This window comes from Nestor notabilis, unplaced genomic scaffold (assembly GCF_000696875.1).
Source record: "Nestor notabilis isolate BGI_N333 unplaced genomic scaffold, ASM69687v1 scaffold12617, whole genome shotgun sequence".
NCBI lineage: Eukaryota > Metazoa > Chordata > Aves > Psittaciformes > Psittacidae > Nestor > Nestor notabilis.
This window is the reverse complement of record NW_009936967.1, coordinates 2,711-23,381: the sequence shown is the minus strand read 5'-3', so window position 1 is coordinate 23,381 and position 20,671 is coordinate 2,711. Positions and strand designations below refer to the sequence as shown.

At 38.3% G+C, this 20,671-nt stretch overlaps 1 protein-coding gene across 1 annotated transcript in view; it reads left to right on the top strand.

Moving 5' to 3' along the window:
- Positions 1–19,732, top strand: part of DSE (dermatan sulfate epimerase) — a 21,409-nt gene extending 1,677 nt beyond the window's left edge. The window contains exons 2-5 of the mRNA XM_010018602.1: positions 9,959–10,212; positions 13,673–13,912; positions 15,388–15,595; positions 17,651–19,732. Coding sequence (XP_010016904.1) covers positions 9,959–10,212; positions 13,673–13,912; positions 15,388–15,595; positions 17,651–19,418 — 2,470 coding nt within the window. The 3' untranslated portion in view covers positions 19,419–19,732. The remainder of the gene's footprint in view (positions 1–9,958; positions 10,213–13,672; positions 13,913–15,387; positions 15,596–17,650) is intronic.
- Positions 19,733–20,671: the final 939 nt, after the last annotated feature.

Sequence of the window (20,671 nt, the reverse complement as noted above, 5' to 3'; positions counted from 1 at the left end):
GGAATCTGAGTTATGTTTCAAGTCAGCACAAGAAGCAGCCTTAGCTGTTCAAGCAGTATTCATTCCTCAAATTACTATTCCTTACCTACTCTGGGTTAAGACCAACTAGAAGCATCCTATAAATGGCATCCATCCATGGGCTGTTGTCGGAATTAGGCTGGATTTGAGCCAGCATAACTTGGGATCCATATCCTCCTTGTGGGCATGATTGAAAAGATATTACAGTGTTGGGGTTCCCCTAACCTGAGTATTAAAAGACGAACGCCACAGAAATACAGGAGCTAGAACAAAAGAAGTGGTGGGAGAGAGAAAGGACACACTGGGCTTAAGTTCCTTGCATGTCACAGAAGAGAGGACTCATGGGAGTTGGGAAGAAAAGTATTGGCACAACAGGATAGTGGTAATTTCCAAAATATTCCACTGGAGCACAGAAGTACAAAGCTTCAGTCTTATTTTCCTCCAGAGGAACTCTGTGTTTCTCCTGGCACACTGGAAGAGGGATAGAGTGGTAGAGGTCAATCCAAGGACGTGCAGCCATCTCCAGCAGAACCTACAGACTGCTCCAAAGTCAACACCTTCCTTCCTAGTTTCATTGTTCACGCTCTTTCTTAACTTGCTGTGGGTAGTATAAACGCATAGTTACATGGCCATCTGTTTTAACGGAATAAGAAAGAGGAGCAAGTGCTATTTTAAGTAGTGGAACTTACTTGTTTCTTTCTTGGTTTCTGATGTCTCACTTAGTGTCTCAGTAACCTCATTTCAGTTCCTTGTGTCCTATGATTCCTGCCCTGGATTAATTGTGATCCCTTTGTCCCTTGCCATAATGCTCTCCTTGGTCCCAGCTGAGCAGATACCAATCAGAACTGAGCAAATATCCTATTTCTGCTTGGCTTTGATGATACTTACCTGCCCCAAACTGCTGTTTTTCTCAAGGAAGTATCTTGGTTTACCTTGGTAAAAGAGAAGCCATACTTTTCCCACCTTTTCCTTCTGATGGAGACATATCATTCAGCAAACAATCGAGTATTAATCAAGGTTCTATGCTTTGCTAAAGAAGCTGGTGCAATACACTTAATAGGGAAAGGACATAAAGAGGAAATCAGAAACATGGGTAATAGGGCTGGGGTAAGCTGGTCTTTGCAAAACCTCCAACTGGCCAGCTTTTCAAATGCTGTGACAGAAACATGAGTCTGGTTTCCATTTTGTTTTTCCCTAAGAACTTACAGCTGAATGCTGTCAGCATCAAGTTTGCATTATAGCACCATCAGTGATGGCGGTAATATAGATCCCTCTCCCTTGTCCAGCGGTGGTTTTCAGGAAACCGTATGAATGCAACATCTCTGTGGCATGTAATGCTCTGCCTGGCTCTGTTCTAATAGGTCAGCAGGTTCAGAAGCTAAAGGAGGGGGCCAGCAGATTATGTAGATCTGTTTTTCCTGAGAAACTCAGCTACCAAGTGCCAGACAACATGTTACTGCGCACGCTTCTCCACTTAGGGTAAGACTAGAACAAAAATGAACACGGCAAATAGGAGAGTTGTGGCTTTTACGTCATCTAAACCACAGTGTAGGGCTGTACATGAACTGTTCTGGCAATGTCACAGTAATGGAATTTAAAGAACCCCCACCTTGTCCAGTCTATTTAGGCATGTTTAGTTTCCTCAGACTTTGGGGAAAACTATCATTCTGGGTCGTATATTACAAATGTTACCCTTATTAAATAATTCGAGGTCATGTGTTCTGATCAGGAGGGTGGAAAGAACTAGCGATTTTGATGTTGCCCAAGTTTGGAGCCTTGAATGTTAGGGCACTCTTCTGCCAAAACTCCTTATGTCATCATTAAAGAGGGCTTGTCCAGAGAGGCATTAATAAGATAAGTAAATCTGAGGAACTTTCCTCTCTCTAGACTTCCTCTATAATGTAGGCATCCAGACTGCCATGTAAATTGCCCAGAAATGTTTTTGTCACTGACAAAAGTTGGGAAGTTAAATCTGGTGGTCATATAGGTTCCTTGTCAGCAGCTTGATTCTTTCAACAGTATAATCTGGATTTCTTTTGACTTCTGCTGACATGGCATTGGCTCTAAAATAGCTCTAGAATGAAAAGAAAATAAAAATCCAGTTGAATGACTTTCTTCTATTTTTTTGTGGCAGTATTAGATAAAATTTAAGCCTTACCAGAAAACAAAAGTGGATTTTGGTTACGTGTGCAGTAGCTGGATAAAATAAATACAGTTTAAAGTGTCACTGATTATTTGTCCCAGAATGCCAAAAGATTAAGAAGACTGACATTTTGAATTTCATCTTTACATTAGCGAGAATCCTCAGTAGTCCAAATACAGTTCAATATCTCAGGATACAATTATGAGAAAGTCTGCTGGTAATTGATACATGCATGGAAGAAGCATGTAATTAAGCACTTTTGTCTTTCCTCATCTCTTACAATAGTCATTTTATATCACGTAACAAAGTACACCCTTCATCGCGTTCCCATTCATGTAGGCTAACAGAGCTTGAGCCGTTTGTCATAACAAAAGATATTGATAGGCATGCTGCTCATAACAGAGCATCCATAATTGCTACATCCTGGAATAGGTTTACATTTTAAAATAAACAAAGGGGCAATGGCTAATAGCTAACTATAACAATCACCCGAAATAATATGGGAACAGACAATGTTTTGGAGACTAGCAAGAGCAGGGGACGTAGTGCGTTAATATTTCAGTAAAAATAGATGGACTTTAATGGTTTTGCCTGTAAAAATTAAGAGTTGGTGTTAAATAACTCACTTGGTTTTCCTGGGATTTGATATCTAGATGCTGTCTAGAGTCTCAGGGAAAGTTTGTCCTTATATTTGAGGCATATTATCTTATTTTACAGAGAACAGAGGATATAGATGCGTTCTCTGGCATTTTATCTCTGACTGGCCCCTAGAGCACTCGCTGCCAGAAGTGCACTTTGGCCGAGGGAATCTGTGCTCGTGATTCTTTCCATATGCTGCCTCAGCCTGCTCCCACACTAAGCAGAGTGATGTAATCGGAGTCACACATTGTGCAGAAATGAGAGTCCAGTCAGATTCTGTGTTTTGGACAAAGCGGTGAAAAGCTCTCATCTTTGCTAAGCCCGCCTTATAAACAAATACCAGATAGGTTCACAAATTCTGCACCCTTCTTACAGCAGGTGAGATGTCCCCATGTGCAACTGCCAGACAAGAAATTTCTGTATTTTTTTGTTTGCGTTTGGTTTGTGGTTTTTTCCACACATAGTTGACGCACTGTTTTTAAAGACAAGTATGTTACCAATGTACAGTAAGGTGTGGGATTTGACAGTAAGCCTGGCTCAGTGGGTTTCATAGGGGAGATAATTACTGTCAAGCATGTGCAAACATTCCAAGGAAATAGCAGCAAGTAAGGGGAAGCTAAGGGAAGGCTTCAGCATAACAAATCTGTAACCTTTCTGCTATTTCTTGTTAAACAACAATCCTATAGCCTTCTGTTAGTCCCTGTTTATTGGAAGTATTGGAACATGGTATAGGACTGCTGCTGCTAGTATCCCGATCGTGCTAGGTGTTGGACAATATGAATTACAAAGTAAAAATACATAAATATAAATAATTAGATGTGTAGATAAAGGTATAACTAAAATAAATTCGTATGTGCTGAGTTGACATAAAACAAGTCTCTGTGCTGACACCACAGATTGAAGGCATCCACTTAACTCCCAATAATCCATCTTTAAAGAAAATATAGGATTTTATAAGACTGTGGCATAGACGTTAGCATAAGAGAAGCTTGATATGATGAGATAGTCTTTTACAGGCAGGAAGAAAAAGAAAAGGAAGGGTAGGAGTATGAATTTGGTATCTGGAATATATATTATGTTAGTAAGTGAAATACCAAACCCTCATGCTAGGTTTATCTTTTTCATATGTAGCATTTAAAATTAGAAATTGTGCATGACTGTGAAATTAAATGTCCAGCTGGATTTTGAAGAGTTTCTTTTCTACCTTTTTTTGTAATTGATAGGATCTCTAGGAGATAAATGGATGCTGAGGTTCTGTGGTAGCTACAGGGAGCTCACTTTGTGGCATGCCTCATATAAAAATTTTCTACAACAAGAGCTAATCTGTTGAAACAATAACTAAATTTCTGTGTCTGCTTAATATGGCACCGAGAACTAATGAAACAGACTCGGTTCTTTTTTATTATGTGTCAACACAGAAGGATCATAATTGATACTAAGAGCGAGCCCAGTGTGAAAAGGATTCTCTTGTGATCAAAGCCAAAAATGAGAGAAGGGTATCTGAAAGAAGCTTCAGAAGCAGCAGAATGATGATTATAGACCTATGGGGAAACAGATGATAAAAAAAGGTTAGAAAGTAGATGGTTTCCAAAGGAGAAATGTTTCAGTTGGCTTCTCAACACTAGGCAGTACAACCCTACTTTTATAGTAAGATTTTAAGACTTCTGAAAAGTGTTGAGACAACATTTTATGTTGCCTTTTTTTTTCCATATTGATATGAATGTAGCCCTTTCCAATTAACCACTCCTTTGGCTGTCTTCCTGTGAACTGAGCTGCTATGAACCCGAGTGTGTCAGAGTGGCTGCTGCTGAAACACACACTGGTAAGGAGATAGGGCAAACTTGTCTTGTTTTACTTTAGACAGCAGAAATATAAATCATCAATTTTCAAGGATGTTTTCTTATTCTTAGCATTTTTGTTGTTGCAAATGACTGAGCACTTAGATTATGCAGATAATGGACTTTCTGTTTTGGCAGCCAAACAGAAAACTGTGGAAAGGGTGGAAGTTGAGGGGTTGCTTTGGATGAAACAGATTTTTTGAAGGATTTTTCTTTTTTGTTTCCAAAACAAAAATTGGAAGATACTGTTCCATTAGAGAAGAAAATACTCTATTTGAGCACAAGAAAATATTTTATTTTGGAAGCTTTGTTAAGAAAAATACCAAAAATTTAGTCAAGTTTGTAAAATAAGTGTTGGTGGTCTCATTCCCCTTGGTAGGTATACTCCCTCTTGGTATGTATACTCCCTGTGGCCACAGAAGAATATTTCTCTCCTTTTGCTCACTGGAGGCTTAAAGCTGTATCTCCTTCCCCCAGAAGTGGGTCAGACCAATAGCAAGAGTCTGTGGAGTGCCAAGGCATTGCCATTGGGAAAATTGTACAGTTACACAGTTGATTTCAAGATCAAGAGGTCAGCTGGCCCCATTACATGACGTGTTTTTATCCACAGCTGACATTTAATGTGCATTAAACTCTACCATGCTGTTAGCTGTCTAAGAAAATTGCATTAAAATGGACTAGAGGGCTGTCCTTCAACTAATTTTCACCTCTTTCTAGAAAAGACTCATTTCCTTTGCATTCACCTAGCAAGAGGTTCAGTACTGAGGAGGGAGTACTGACATGCTTCCTTCAATCGTTAGCTTAATCTGCCCTCAACCTCCAGGAGCTATTTAATCTGCCCTCAACCTCTAGGAGCTATTCTGCTGTAAGTAATTTGTCATGGGAGTGTTTGGAGCATTAAACTTCAGGATGTGGATTACTTATGTAATATATGTGTCAGGATGTGCTTAATGCTTCATTTTGCATGCAGTGATGCCATATTACTTATTGACCTTGAGGCTAGAAATCAGATCTCACGCTGCCTGGAGGGTATTCTGTTTCTCAAATTAGAGAGTGTTATTTTCCTGTTTGCTTCAACGTGATTTTACATTCTGGATACAAAATGAAATAAAGGCAATTATAAACATCCCACAAGCCATGATCATGGAACTCAAGCATGAGAGTGATTTAAATCCTGCCTTGAACTAGGCAGAGAGTATTTTTTTTCCCTGTTGTCTTACATTTCTTAGAGAAATGCTAATATTTCTTGCTTCAGTAAGGAGAGAAATGAGGGGAAAATACAGACAGCTATTTCTGCTGAGAGAGGAGACGTCAGCAGCATCAGGAATGTTGTCAAGAAATGGAGAGGTTGTGGTAATTTTACTACAATATTTCTTGTTGGCTTTGTTGTTGTTGTTGATAATGATTTTCACTTTCCATCCAAAATAGTATACACTCAGTATATGTATTTAGAGTACAGAATCACATTTAGTGAAAGTTGTGTGTACACTCCTAGCTTTGGACATGCAGTACATGCCTGCTGGTTCTTGACATCATACATTGATGACTAAGGAACTGGGTCTTAACTCCCTCTTGAGTTTCATTGTTCATTGCAGAAGGTGGCAAATCTAAAACAGATAACCAGGTTGCAACATGCAAAAATTCTCAGCACATGTAGAAAAACCATACTACTTACACATAATACCAACCTTATCGATGATGTCCTTATTTATCTAGTTTCTTCATGGAGGATTTATATCGAACTCTAAATGTTCAAAATAAAGTTAAAGAAATATTTTGTATGATGCAGATGAAGAGAACTTAAAAGAATGCCCAGGCATCTGTTTGTCCTGTGCCATTCACAGAATTTGTCCAGACAGCAGTTCTTTGTGCAGAACGATGCATATGACAGGATTTAATTTAATCATTAGGCAGCAAACCAATTCATCACTTTTGCTCTTTTATCAACCTTCTCAAGTTTCCAGATATGGACCTCTTCCAAATACAGATATAGGTATGTAAGTATAAAAAAAAATACTTTGGGGTTTTTGTGTACTCTCTGTAGGGATGCATTTATGGTGTAGCTGTTATTTTAAAATATGTTTTGGAACTTTCGGAAGAGTTGTCTGCTAAAAATGCTTATGTTTGCAACTAAGTAGTTGCTTTATACTAAAGAATCAATTATAGATGTTTCTATTTATTTTGGATTCTTTTTTGGTAACATCTGATAGCTTTAGAATACCAAAGAGGCTAACGCAGCATTGAGGTAAAGGTTACTTGCTGTCTTTAGACACGCTTAATTGCTAAGCTGAGGTTCATACTGTCTGATGTTAAGTTTTACTCCTGAGAGTCTTAGAAAATAGCTGTTTTCTGCCTGTTTTCCAATGCAAAGCATTGGCATGTTTTTACCTATTTGTAAATACACACAACCCTTCTTCAATATTTCAGAGCAGAGTAGTTAATAGGTTGTCCTGAAAACTCTTTTTTCACGTAATAAGTTCAATGCAAGCCTATGGTATCATGTTTTCCCACAGTTTATCAGCCAGGCTGTTTATCAGATCTGACACTAGAGATTCATTTGAAAAATGAGAGTGTAATTTAGATACAGAAAGCATTTAATGCTTGCTACTTGACCATTATTCTTGTGAATCATGTTCTGCACTGTTTGGTGTACATTGCTTGTTTCCATTGAAATTCACTTAATGGAGGTGCCCTGATTTATATCAGCTGAAGAGTTACTACTTCAGGAGAGCTTCATTTTAAGAACAGATGTTGACTGTGTTTTTGTATGTTTAGAAATTAGGGTCTTTAAATTGTCATCTTTAATCTTGTCTGTTCCTTGTGTGCATCTCCTCAGTTAAACTCTATATAAGGCTTACTATACAAATTGAAATTTGAGGGAAGTTATGACAAAATTACTTTATCTAACCTAAGGTGTGTAACTGTGCCAGTATGTAGGCTTAGGATGCCTAACATAAGGTTTTTTACACTGAAGGTGTTTTGGTTTCGGGGGGGGGTGTTGGTTTTTTAAGAAATCAACAACCTAAATGCAGTTATAACTGATTGATTTAGCACCTCCTATGTAGAAAAGTACTTTCTATTTTAACAGAAATGGTGCCCCAGAGACTAATCTATGCTTTTATACTATAGAATTTGAAACGGAACATAAAGTTAGCATTCATCTTCAAAATGAAAGTTACAATAAATCAGTTCCACTGTCAAATGTTATTTAAGAAGAAGGCACATAAAGATCATTAAATAGCTTTAAGCACATTTTAATTAGCCATTTGTAGGCTGTTACAGGGATACTGAACTTCGAATTAAATGTTTTAAATTCTTTCACTGTTTTTTTCTTCCCCCCTAATGTATAGGTTAGCCTCATTTTGTAGCTGTTCCATGCAGAGGCCTTTAAAGTGATACTTCCTGTACCCATTTGAACTCTGATTTCTGAATGTGGAATAGTTTAGTTTAGTGAAAACCAAAACTAAAAATACTTTGGAAATTAGGATTCATGATATAGCTGGTTAAAGGTATGTTTATGTGTCAGAGGATTTCTGATAGCAATCATGGTGCCAGGGTGTTCCATATAATCAGCATAGAATGCAACTTAATATTTACATACATGACTACCAACATTTTAAGAACTTTTTTCAGTGATAAGGAAAGATCAAAAAGCAGAAATAGAGATACAGAGAATTAATTGAGGTTGACAGATAACCAGTTAACTCAGATTTTCAGTGTTTGTGCCTCAGTGATGCAGTATAAATAAATCTGGAGAATCAGAAGAGTTGTTTGCCCAGTTCAGCTACGCTTTCTTCCAGTTTACCTGAAAATACAAAAAGAATGAGCATCTAGGAAAAGCATGTAAATGTTTTGGGTTACAGATCTGTATTTTTTTTGCATAAAAATTAAGTGAAAACATAAGTAAGAAATTTTCCTGTACCTGGCTGGAAGTTTTCACTGGTAAGTTGAGAGTTTGGACCAGAAAAGCAAATGACAGAGCAATGTTCCTGACACTGACCACAGAGAATGGATGTGGAGATGATGAGTAATGAATTTCTAGAACTTTTTTTCCTGTTACTTTGACAGTTAATTGTTACCACACTTACAGCTGGCAGTCTTAGATTGTTCACAACCATTTTCTGTCAATGCTTGTCTGCTAACCAGGAAAAAATATTGTACAAACAAAATACTCTAGTCCAATAAAAACCCGGTTCAAATCCTGCTGATTATTGCTGAATGCATTTATGTATTTAACTAAAAATCTGTGAGGTAACTATTTCATTTTTAAAAAAAGGAAAAATAAATGTATAACTTCACTCGGCAGAAGATGGGATTGTAGCTGAGAGAAGGTGAACATTTAAAAATGTTGGAAATTCAGCTAATCAAATAGCCTACAGAGGCTTTCCTTACATACAGGTGTGAATGTGCAAAGTTAATTTGAGTTTTTCCAGTGAGGTTAGAAATACTAAACTAAAAGTTAAAGGTCATTTTTCTCACTCGTACATGTTGTGGTTTACCATAGTTGCAGTGCCCTGGGCTGATGGTAATAATTTCCAAGTCATCCATTCATGCATTTTGAATGTAAATAAATGTTCCCAGAGCAGAATGAGGATTTTATTTTCTTTAATCTTGCTCTTTTGGTATATCTTGTCATCTGGTCACACTACTGCTTGCTTACATGAATTAAGATTAAATCATATTTATAGAATCACAGAATAATTAAAGCCAGGAAGGTGCATGTCTTCAGGAGCACAACACAATTTTCACTGATTGCACTCTCTCATCTCAACAGTTTAAAATTTATTTCTGTAATAAAATACATACTGTAAAGAAAGTGAAAGAAAAAAGCAGCTATGAAAACAACTGATGTTTGTTCAGTTTGTCAAAGATTTTTTTCACTATGTATTCCTTCACATTTCCTTTTCTGTAGAACTGTGGCCTTGAAGTACTAAAGTACTTTAGTGACAAACCTGAAGTCTTTGATACACAATAAATGCTTGATTTAAGAGAAGTATTTGTCCTACACTACCTCTACTTCCATTATGAATTTTCTTGGTACAAATTTACTATTTTGCCAAGTTCAGTGGAATCATTGGATGCAAGTGAGTAGTTCTTATAAAATAATTTTGAGTAGTGGCATCATTTTACCTCTGTTTTATGTTAAACAGTGGAAAGAAAAAAATGGTATCCGAAACTCGGTAAGTAGCTTACTACTGTGTTAAAATTCAATGTGAATTGCCTAACTTCAGAGGCGTTAAGTCATACACAACTCACAGTACGGTCACAGAGAATAAGAAGTAGGTGAAACTCAATTAATTGCATCTTTCTTTATTGACAGGCTAGTGAAGGATGCCCCGTGGGATGAGGTCCCTCTTGCTCACTCCTTAGTTGGTTTTGCAACTGCGTATGACTTCTTGTACAGCTATCTTAGCAAGACGCAACAGGAGAGATTTCTTGAGGTAATTGCCAATGCCTCGGGATATATGTACGAAACATCATACAGACGTGGATGGGGCTTCCAGTACCTCCACAATCACCAGCCTACCAACTGTGTGGCCCTGCTGGCAGGAAGCCTGGTTCTGATGAATCAAGGTATGTGCTAAACCGTAGGAACGTTTTTCTGAACTATATCAACTCAGTCAGCTGTTTATGCAGTGAAGTTCAGGAACTGATAGAAATGCTTCTGAGAGTACAGCAGTAATGGGTTTGCTCTTTTGCTGCTTAGAAAAATTTAGTTTACTGAATAGAAAAAATGTCTGTGGGCAGATGTATGCAGTATATTGTATATGCATATATACTCATGTATATAAATTCAATTTTCTAAGTGAATCTAAAATTTTTACCTCACAGTTTGTGAAAACTAAAAATCCCCTTGTGTATAGTGTCTAATCCAGATTTACAGACAGGGTCTTTCGGGGTAGATTATCAGTAAAGAGTGATGCACTTGGTCTCCTTACACAACACGTTGACAAGGTCGGCAGTCAGGAACACCCTACACTCTGAGCTGGGAGCTAGACAACAGTCGCTTTTGGCTTCTCTGGCTGGAGCGATTCCTCTTCCCCTGTCTAAGTGATACCCTGTGTAAACAAGAGTTCAAGTCAGAGTCACAGAGGGAGAAAGCAAATAAGAAATCCTGACTTTAAAACCCCAGTGGTATTTTGGTTGAGAGGTGGCAATCATGGAGCCAGCTTCTGCTTTTGTAACAATATGTCAGTATTTTGTCAAGTGATTATTTAGTATGTGCTAGAAGTGTTTTGAAAATGTGATGCCCAATGGAACTATTTACTTGCTGCAAGTCAAGGAAAATCTAGTTTCTGGGTGCTGAGGGCGTTGCCAAGCAAAGGCACATCTGCACATCATTGGATCTTTCAGAAGCCCAAAGAAGTGTGTCAAAAAACTGTGACACCTACTGTTTGGGGGAACATCTTTTTGTTAAGTGTTTGCCAAAAGAAGCTCATTCCCCAATGTGCATATGCTGAAAAGCAACAAGAGTGTGTGTGGAAGTTACTCCCTTTCTTCCTGTCTTGCGTTCCGCAAATCGAAGACTCAGACCGTGTGTATTCAGTGGGTTTTGCTAAATTCCTCATAATTCCATCCTTCCCCAAGCCTCCATCAGTGCAGAAAGCTGGCAGTTTGCAAGATGACTCTGCTTTTCATTAGAGTATAGAACATATCATGCCAAACAATGATAACATCACAAATAAAGTTGGACAGTATTTCTTTCACCAAAGGTAGGTGGGTTTTTTTGGTGGAGGGGAAAAAAAAGGCAAATAGAGCAACACTTGAGCAATTTGAAAATAGTGGCGATAATTCAAATGAAAATAAAACAGATTGTGTATTTCTAAATGAAAACTTAGTTGTTCTCAATATAGAGTGACTTTATTAAAAAAAAAAAAAAAAAAAAAAAGACATATAAATGAAGTTTTCCTGTTGGCCTAAAATTTAAAAGAAAGATTTTAAAAAAATTTCATTCCAAGATGAAAGACTTATTCTGAAGGACAAAAAAAAGGGGGGAGGGGAGGGAGAAAGGGAGTGAACATACTATTCTTCCTGTATCAGATGGATAGCAATTGCTAATAGTGTATCTTCTTGATACACTTGAAACCTTCCTCCCAAAAGATTTAAATTCCACCTAGTAATTTTAAACATAATTCGGCTATTGAAGCATGCAGAGACTAAATACTCAGCTTAAAAATATGTGAACATTGTAATGGGACTGAAAAATGAAACTAATTGAAAGGAATTCTAGACACACACATAGTCTGTAGTTAAATTAAACGCTCTGGTATTCAAAAAAGAAAATTGAGTAAGGCCTAACTTGATATAGATACTGCTAATTTCAGGTGAGATATGTTCTGGTTTATTGTATAGCCTGACAGTGTTGAGTCTCTTACTTTTTTCATTCTAATGTATTATTGTTCTTTTAATATACTACCAGCATAGGGTTAAATCATAGATACACATTAAATAAATAGAACATATAAACATTACAATGGTAAATGCACTGTGCTGAACCATGGAAAATACCATACTTGCTAGTGGAGTAGTCAGACTGTTATGTCACAAGGGAAAACAAGAGTAGAAGCATTTGGGATTTTATTTGGGCAGACCGCTGTGCTGCCAACTCCATCAGAGTAATGAAGCAATGTCAAGATAGCTGTGAGTAAAATAAGTGGAAGTAAGCAGCACCACCTGCCCCTGTTGCTCAGTGCTTCCCCATCTTAGTTGTCTCTTCAGTAGAAATACCACGTTAGATTCAGGTTATCTGGTTAACTCAGACTTCACAATTTTTTTTCTCCGTTAACTGAGCAGGATTTGGCAGCCTTGACTAGTAGGATGTCTGAATTGCTCATCACTCTGTTGAGCACAAATGCAGTCTTAAGTAGCAGCTTTGAATGTAGCTCACACTCCCTTATGCTGGCACATGCGCTTCACTCAGATGGCACTGCTTTACCACGTAATAGGGTGTAATGTATGCCAGCTGAGCTCTGCTATATGGCAGAAATAAGTCTGGTTAAATCTGTGTCCAGACACTTGAGCTGGGTGGACACTAAGTTGCCATATAGAAGTGCAAGGCATTGATGTCTGGTTAGTCCTAACCTCTCTTGCCAGTGAAATCAAAAAGAAAAGAAGGCACGTAGCCTTTCCTCTGCTGGGATCCACACATACTGACTTCTGCGATACATTAATGCAGTCCTGAGGCTCTCATGCTTGTGCTTGTTCCTTGGTGAATGCAGACAAGCCTAGAGAAAGTCTTGTTGCAACCTCTTCCCAGCTCCTGGTATGTGTAGACGAGACCAAAATAGTAAGATCTCTGAGAGAATTTTTTTTAAAATAAATATAACTGTTTAGGGCTTGTGTATGCAGACGCTGAAAATTAACCTAGTTGGAAGATTAATCTTCTTCTGGGATAGAGGAATCTACATTTGGAATTAACCATGCAAAACTTTTCCAAAATAACTTCTATTTGGATAACCCTTTAAGTTGTACAACAAACTGTAAATATAAGTAGAACAGAACATGTCTTAAAATAGAGCAAATTAGTAGAATATCAGTAAACTGCAGCTCAGATGTGAACTTCTTTGTATTTTTCAAGTCTGAAGATCTCCTTAGCACGCTGGGAATCATGACAGCGAAAAATAACTGATCAGAATATTTGCATTATTGGAGCCCTCTAGTGGGGACCGTACGTTGTTTTCATACAGCTTTAATTAAAAAAAAAAAAAAATAAAGTCTTGGCATGGCTCTTTTTGCATGTCTTGAATGCATTAAGGAAATTTTCTTTTTAAGATGGAAAACATCATCCCACATAATTAGCAAAAGTGTTTGATAGATTTGCCCTGCTCATGTGACCTTACTTTGCTATGTTTACATACAGCGTTTTATTTTACACCCTGGACCTACAGGGATGCACGTGGCAGCACTTTGTTGTATTATAGAGCCCTGTATTGCAGATTACTTGCTGTAAAGGATCCCCCTGTGGGAGTATAGATGACCCAATCTATCGATCTGTAGTGTTGTAATTAGATTTGCCAACATCTTTCTCTTTCAGGCTACCTTCAGGAAGCTTACTTGTGGACCAAGCAAGTGCTGGCAATCATGGAGAAGTCAGTAGTCCTGCTGCAGGAGGTCACAGATGGCTCCCTCTATGAAGGAGTGGCTTATGGCAGCTACACAACTAGATCGCTGTTTCAGTACATGTTTCTTGTCCAAAGGCACTTTGATATCAATCACTTCAGCCACCCCTGGCTCAAGCAGCACTTTGCATTTATGTACAGGACTGTCTTGCCAGGTAGGTCTGTTGGGTGAATGAAGATGACTTGTAATTCTTGAAGCAGCAGTAAAGTTCGTAATTGAAAAAGGCCATTTGAAGAGTAACATTGTACTTGGATTTTTTTAAGTTGCCTTTTCCTTGGATTTTACCTTCATCATTCATCAAAACAGCAATATCCTTGTTTAGCATTGCTTATTAAAGATCGTTGTTTATTAAACTCCAGCTTTTAAAACCAGTGAAAAGATAGAAACATCCTTTGGGATTAAAAACAGTCCTTCAGAATTTGATCTCTGATTTTTTAAGTTTGAAACAGACCTATTTCTGGAGTTTTCTGTTTGGAAAATAATATTCTTCAAGATTCATATCAATCTTTTCCTTTGTCAAAAATCGTCACCCTAAAAGATTAGGTGAAAAAAATAGCAAATGATGAAGCTACGGTAAAAGTATCAGTAAATTGTAGGGAAGTTTTACATGATCACCAGTTATCCACAAAACAGTGAAACAGATTTTTATAGCATATTGATTATAATATTTTTCTTCTGGAAAATGTCATTGAATCAAATTATTGGTTTCTCTGTGCAGTCCAGGGGTACATGAACCATTTTCTTTTGTCAATGAGAGAGTTAAACAGAAATATATGAAATCAATAATAGGTCAATTTTTCAGACTTTTTGGTATTTCTGTTCTCTTGCTGGATGTCTCTACTGCAGTGAGTTTTTGCATATGTGATTTGGAGTCTTAATTATGACTGAAAGATGGAGATGTACAAATACAAAACCAGTTACAAGTTAATAAATATCGCTTTCTAGCTTTCAGAAAAGATTCGGTTTCAGGCAGCCTTGCAGGTTTTTAATGATGGTTTTCTGTTGCTTATTTTCAGGACAATTCATTACAAACTTATGCTGTTCCTGGTTAAAAAGACTGTGATAACTTTATTTTGGCTATAAGAACTTCAGATCTAGCCACGTTTGTAAGGGGAGCTGAGCACAGCTTTAGCATGCCAGAACAGGGACATAAGGAATTGCGCTAACTCCATGTGAGACCTCAGGCTTTTAACGGGGAATCGGTTCCTAAGAGCAAAATGAACTTGTGCTAGCTGGCTTAGGGTGAAGCTGATTTATTTTACCTTGGAGGCACCTCTGTTTTCTTAGTTTGGAAAGTTTGGATTGACATAGGAAAAGTGAAAGCTGTGAACTTTTGCCACATTTGAGGGAGGAGAGGAAGTGGATTGGACAGTGCTTCTTACATATTTTGTAATACTTTGACTGTAGCTCACAGACAAAGAAGAAAGGTGAGTATTCAAGATAGCTACAGCAGAAGGAAACAGAAAGGTGACCTGTTTACGGCTCATTTACAAGTAGGTCTATAAAGATCTGAAAAGGCTGCTTCTGTTTGTGTCTGTTTGTACTGCTTGGCTTCACTGTCATGCTCTACAAACATATCTTTGTATGTTTATTTGTTCTTTCTTACATTCCTTTTCACTTTTTCCCAAGGTTTTCAGAGAACTGTGGCCATCGCGGATTCCAACTATAACTGGTTCTATGGGCCAGAGAGCCAGCTGGTGTTCCTTGATAAATTTGTCATGCGCAACGGCAGTGGGAACTGGTTGGCAGAGCAGATCAGAAGGAACCGAGTGGTGGAGGGCCCGGGGACAGCATCCAAAGGGCAGAGGTGGTGCACCCTCCACACTGAATTTCTCTGGTATGGAAGGGAATGAGTGGGCTCAAAAGGAACCTGACAGCTGTTTGCTATTGGTGATAATTCGTTATCTTTAGATTTGTACTGTAGAAGCCAAGATTTGGCTGTGCATGTGTGACCCAGAGAGTCATTTGTTTCAAAAGAACTGCTTCTTTTAGCATAGATGCACAGTATGTGTTGCTACAGGGAACACCTTGGTCTTGTCTTACATCTGCTTTTGCATTTTCTTTCTGTTGTTTATTGTGTTTATAGAATACGAGCAGTTCCAAAAGGACTGAAAATTTGTTTGCATGTATTCTTTGGTTTATGTGGTCTGTTCTTGTTATTTTTAATCCCATTGTGTTCTTTAATAATTAATTAGGTGAATATTTAAAGCATAGTTTTCTTCTGAAAGCTGTAAGTAGTAATATAAACTTTCTTTTAAAAGCTAAAGTAATGTAAGCAGTAAGGCTACTATTAGTTGTTCTTGCACACTACTTCATATGTTAGGCTCAGAAAAAATATAATAGATGTCTAGATCCATATTTTCCATGTAATTTAGAGGTCTGCTAACTTGTATGTCAATCTTCTGAACGTAAGAAATGAAAAAGACGCAAGAGGCTCTAGCTGTACATATAAACTGCCTCAATCTGTGAGGACAAGTGCATTTCCAAGGAGTCAGTGTAGCTCCATTTCTCTCTCGCAAGAAAAATATTACTGAATAAATACTATTTTGCATTTATGATATGCATATAACAATGCATGTTTATTAGGCTTCAGGCATCCTTCATCTTGTTATTTGCAAAATACAGAGTCGGTCCTCTACAAACCCATTCTAACATACTTTTCTCCTGCGTCTCCATGGAAATCTTGGAAATTTATACTTATAAAATTCTTTTGATGTCAAAGGGAAAGAAATTTTCTAGAAGAATGTGAGCATATAAAAAAAAAAAAGAAAAGAAAAGACGAAAGAAAAAAGTTCTCTGGGTATTCCAACAGTTGCCTTTTCCCTGTGCTGCAGTGTTGCTCTTGTGGTGGGCATGTCCACTTGAATTAAAGTCTCAGGAAAGAGGTCTGCTTTTAGGGGAATCTCCATCAAGGACCACTAGATATAGAGCAGGCTCCTGTACTGGTTGGAATTACCTGAAGCCTTATGCAGGACATGAGCTGTGATTGTCTAGGGCCTGACAGAGACTCCTGGTTAGCTGTAGAGAGGATGTGGAGCTGAACCATTTAACAGAAATATTACTGAGCTTAATGATGGTTTTGTTTATTTTGGTTGCTTAAAAACAATGCCAGAAGGTTAGATTTTGTTTTCCATAGCTGTTTTGAGCTTTTTGATTATTAACTCCTGTAGATCAAATAAAACAAAAATTATAAGCCTTGTAACCTTTTCTGGAATTAACAATTTTAAACTGAATGTCTTATATCTTACAATATACACAAGAAAGCCATGCAAGTTTTTCTTCAGCCTAGTTGGAGAAGGAAACTAGGAAACTAACATACACTAAGTGATACAAATCATAATAATTTATCATTTAAAATGCCAGTTCATCAATTTTTAGTTTCTTGCTAATTCTTTTTAGAGACTGCATACTTCTATAATCATCAATTTGGGGAAACAGGTACTCTGCTTCTCTTAGTTAAGTAGTCAGAAAATAGGTGCAAATGTTAATGTGTAGTGCAAAATAGACAGTGTCTACAGCCTGGTCCTAATGTACATTTTTAAAGATTTGTATTGCAGTCAGTAGCTTTATGATATAAGACAAGATGTAGCTAGTTTGAAATTAGTGGTACTCTTATTTTGGGGCTGCAGAAGGATTGCTTGCTTTAAATGTGGAGCAGATGCTTTCAGCTATTGTTCTGTAAAAAGCACACCACAAATCTGTGTAGGGATTACTGTGATAAATGTCATTACACCTCTGTGATTAGTTCAGTCAGGAAGCACACGTGTAGGCTTTTTATTGTTAGCTTGCTCCTTGATGTAAATATCAAATCGTTTTTTGAGTTTTGTACAGGTGCTGATAATGGAATTGGTCAAGTGATTTTTAAACTCATTTTCCTTGTCTTTTTTGGCAGGTATGATGCAAGTTTGCGCTCTGTACCTCCACCAGACTACGGGATTCCTAAACTGCATTATTTTGAGGACTGGGGAGTGGTAACCTATGGAAGTGCTTTGCCAGCTGAAATCAACAGGCCTTTCCTTTCCTTCAAGTCAGGAAAGCTGGGAGGACGTGCAATATATGATATTGTTCATAAGAACAAGTACAAAGAATGGATCAAGGGGTGGAGGAACTTTAATGCTGGCCATGAACACCCGGACCAGAACTCCTTTACTTTTGCTCCCAATGGTGTACCTTTCATAACAGAAGCTCTGTATGGGCCAAAATATACTTTTTTTAATAATGTGTTGATGTTTTCTCCTGCCGTGTCCAAGAGCTGCTTCTCCCCATGGGAAGGGCAGATTACAGAAGACTGTTCCTCAAAGTGGCTTAAATATAAACATGACTTGGCTGGTGACTGTCAGGGACGGGTGGTTGCCGCCATGGAAAGAAGTGGAGTGGTTTTTATCAGGGGAGAAGGAGTGGGTGCATACAATCCTAAACTGAAGCTGAGAAAATTGCAAAGAAACCTCATACTTCTCCATCCCCAGCTTCTCTTGCTAGTGGACCAAATCCATCTAGAAGATGACAGTCCCCTGGAGGCAGCGACCAGTTTCTTCCACAATGTGGATGTGCCTTTTGAAGAAACAGTTGTTGACGATGTCCATGGGGCCTTTATTAGGCAACGTGATGGCATGTATAAGATGTACTGGATGGATGACACTGGCCACAGTGAGAAAGCTACCATCGCCTCACGGATGTATCCTCGGGGCTACCCTTACAATGGGACAAACTATGTGAATGTAACAACCCTCTTGCGGCATCCCATCACGAGGGCCATTTACCTTTTCATTGGGCCCTCAGTTGATGTGCAGAGCTTCACCGTCCGTGGAGATTCCCCACAGCTGGATGTTTTCGTTACCACCAGTGAGCATGCCTACGCAGTGTACCTGTGGCCCGTTGAGGATGGGTCCCGCTCTGCCTTTGCACAGGTTATTGCAGACCGGCAGAAAATTGTCTTTGACCGAGCCTCTGCAATTAGGAGCTCTGCAGTGCCGGAAGTGAAGGACTATATAGGGATTGTGGAGAGGAACCTGCAGCATTTTAAGCCTGTTTTCCAGCAGCTTGAGAAGCAGATTTTGTCTCGTGTACGTAACACAGCTAGTTTTAGGAAGACTGCTGAGCGCCTACTGAGGTTTTCAGATAAGAGACAGACAGAGGAGGCCATTGACAGAATATTTGCAATCTCACAGAGGCAGCAGCAGCAGCATGGCAGAGCAAAGAAAAACAGAAAGGTAAAGGTAGCCAAAGGCTACAAATTTGTTGATGCCGTTCCAGACATTTTTGCACAAATTGAGGTAAATGAAAGAAAAGTGCGACAAAAGGCACAGACTCAAGCACAAAAAGAGTTGCCTATAGATGAAGATGAGGAAATGAAAGATCTTCTGGATTTTGCAGATATTACTTATGTGAAGCACAAAACTGGGGTGTCAATCAAAGGCCGATCAGGGCTGGCACAGATGGTGACAACTGCTCGAAGTAGTGCCCCATCAATATCAGCTTCTTATACCCGTCTCTTTCTAATCCTCAACATTGCAATTTTTTTTGTCATGCTAGCAATGCAGCTCACATATTTTCAGAAGGCCAAGAGACTGCATGGCCAAAGATGTCTTTATGCAATACTTTTAGTAGACAGCTGTATATTATTATGGCTGTATTCTTCCTGTTCTCAGTCACAATGTTAGCAGAAGACCTCTACTAGTCGACCAGTTTATGGTCAGATACATCTATGCAAAAGCATTAACCCTAATAGGGCCAAAGTTTATCTTCTTATTTCTGAAACATTCCAAAAACACCTGGGGGAAGGTTGGTTTCAGTCCAGAAAGGATGGAAGAACAGAGCAAGCAATGGATAACTCAGAAAACTAAGTACTTAATAAGTACTCCTCTTTTGTGTTTTGAGTCGGGCCTCGCATCTGAGGGGATGTTATGCTTTTTTCATCAGAGTTCAATAATGTAAAGATGTAATTAATTTTTTGATGAGAAGAGTAGTCTTACTAGATTTGTTTCTGAGGGCTTTTTTATACAGAACTGGGTTTGTATTTAGTGAGTTTTCATTTCAGGCTGCTATGGATGTCTCTGGACATTCTCTTAAGAGGACATTCAAACACAAGTATGCAAGGCAGATCTTAGCAGTAAACTTAATTTCTCACTGCCAAACCAAAGAATGCTTCAATATAGGACACTCCTGTATAATTATTGCAGACCCTTACATCATGTCATCTCTTCCACGCTTTGCTGTCTGGGATGGTGGGAAACGGCAGTCATGTCAGTACTTGCCAGGTGAGAGGCACAACAGTAGCAGACAGTAGCAGAAGGCAAATATATGGCTAACTCAAAGCATAAAGGAACACAATTCTCAGGAAAAAAACTTTCATCTTTCAGCCAGTTGTAGACTGTAGAAGGACGAATGCTGTAGGGTCTGTTCTCAGTTTTACAAGGCAGCATTTCACAAAAGCTTTCTATAGTTTGAAGCACATCTTAGTAGGGAAAAAAATCTCCTAGATCACTGCCCTTCAATATGCAATTGTAAAAATACAAACAAAGAACCAAAGTGATTCTGTGGTAACCTCAGCAATTGCAGTATGGAAAAAGAGGTATTAAGGAAGTATTTAATGTCTTTTTTCTGTTCACATGACTGAAAACAGAGGACAGTTAAAATTGTGTGAAAAGCCTGTTCTCTATAAAGCACCAGCAAGGGTTCTGCAAGCTCTTAGTGGCCCCGGGTCAATTATTTGGGGATTAGTGGTAAATGGAATCATGTGGTTTATGACAAAAATAAGTTTGACATCTCCACATATATCCCCTTCTGTTCATTAAACTGACTGAAAAAAATCACAACTATTTGAGAGAATGGAAGCTGTATGGAATTGGGGTATATCTGTATGTCTTTACAGAAAAACCATTCTTCCAGTACATTTGCTAAATAAAAACATTAT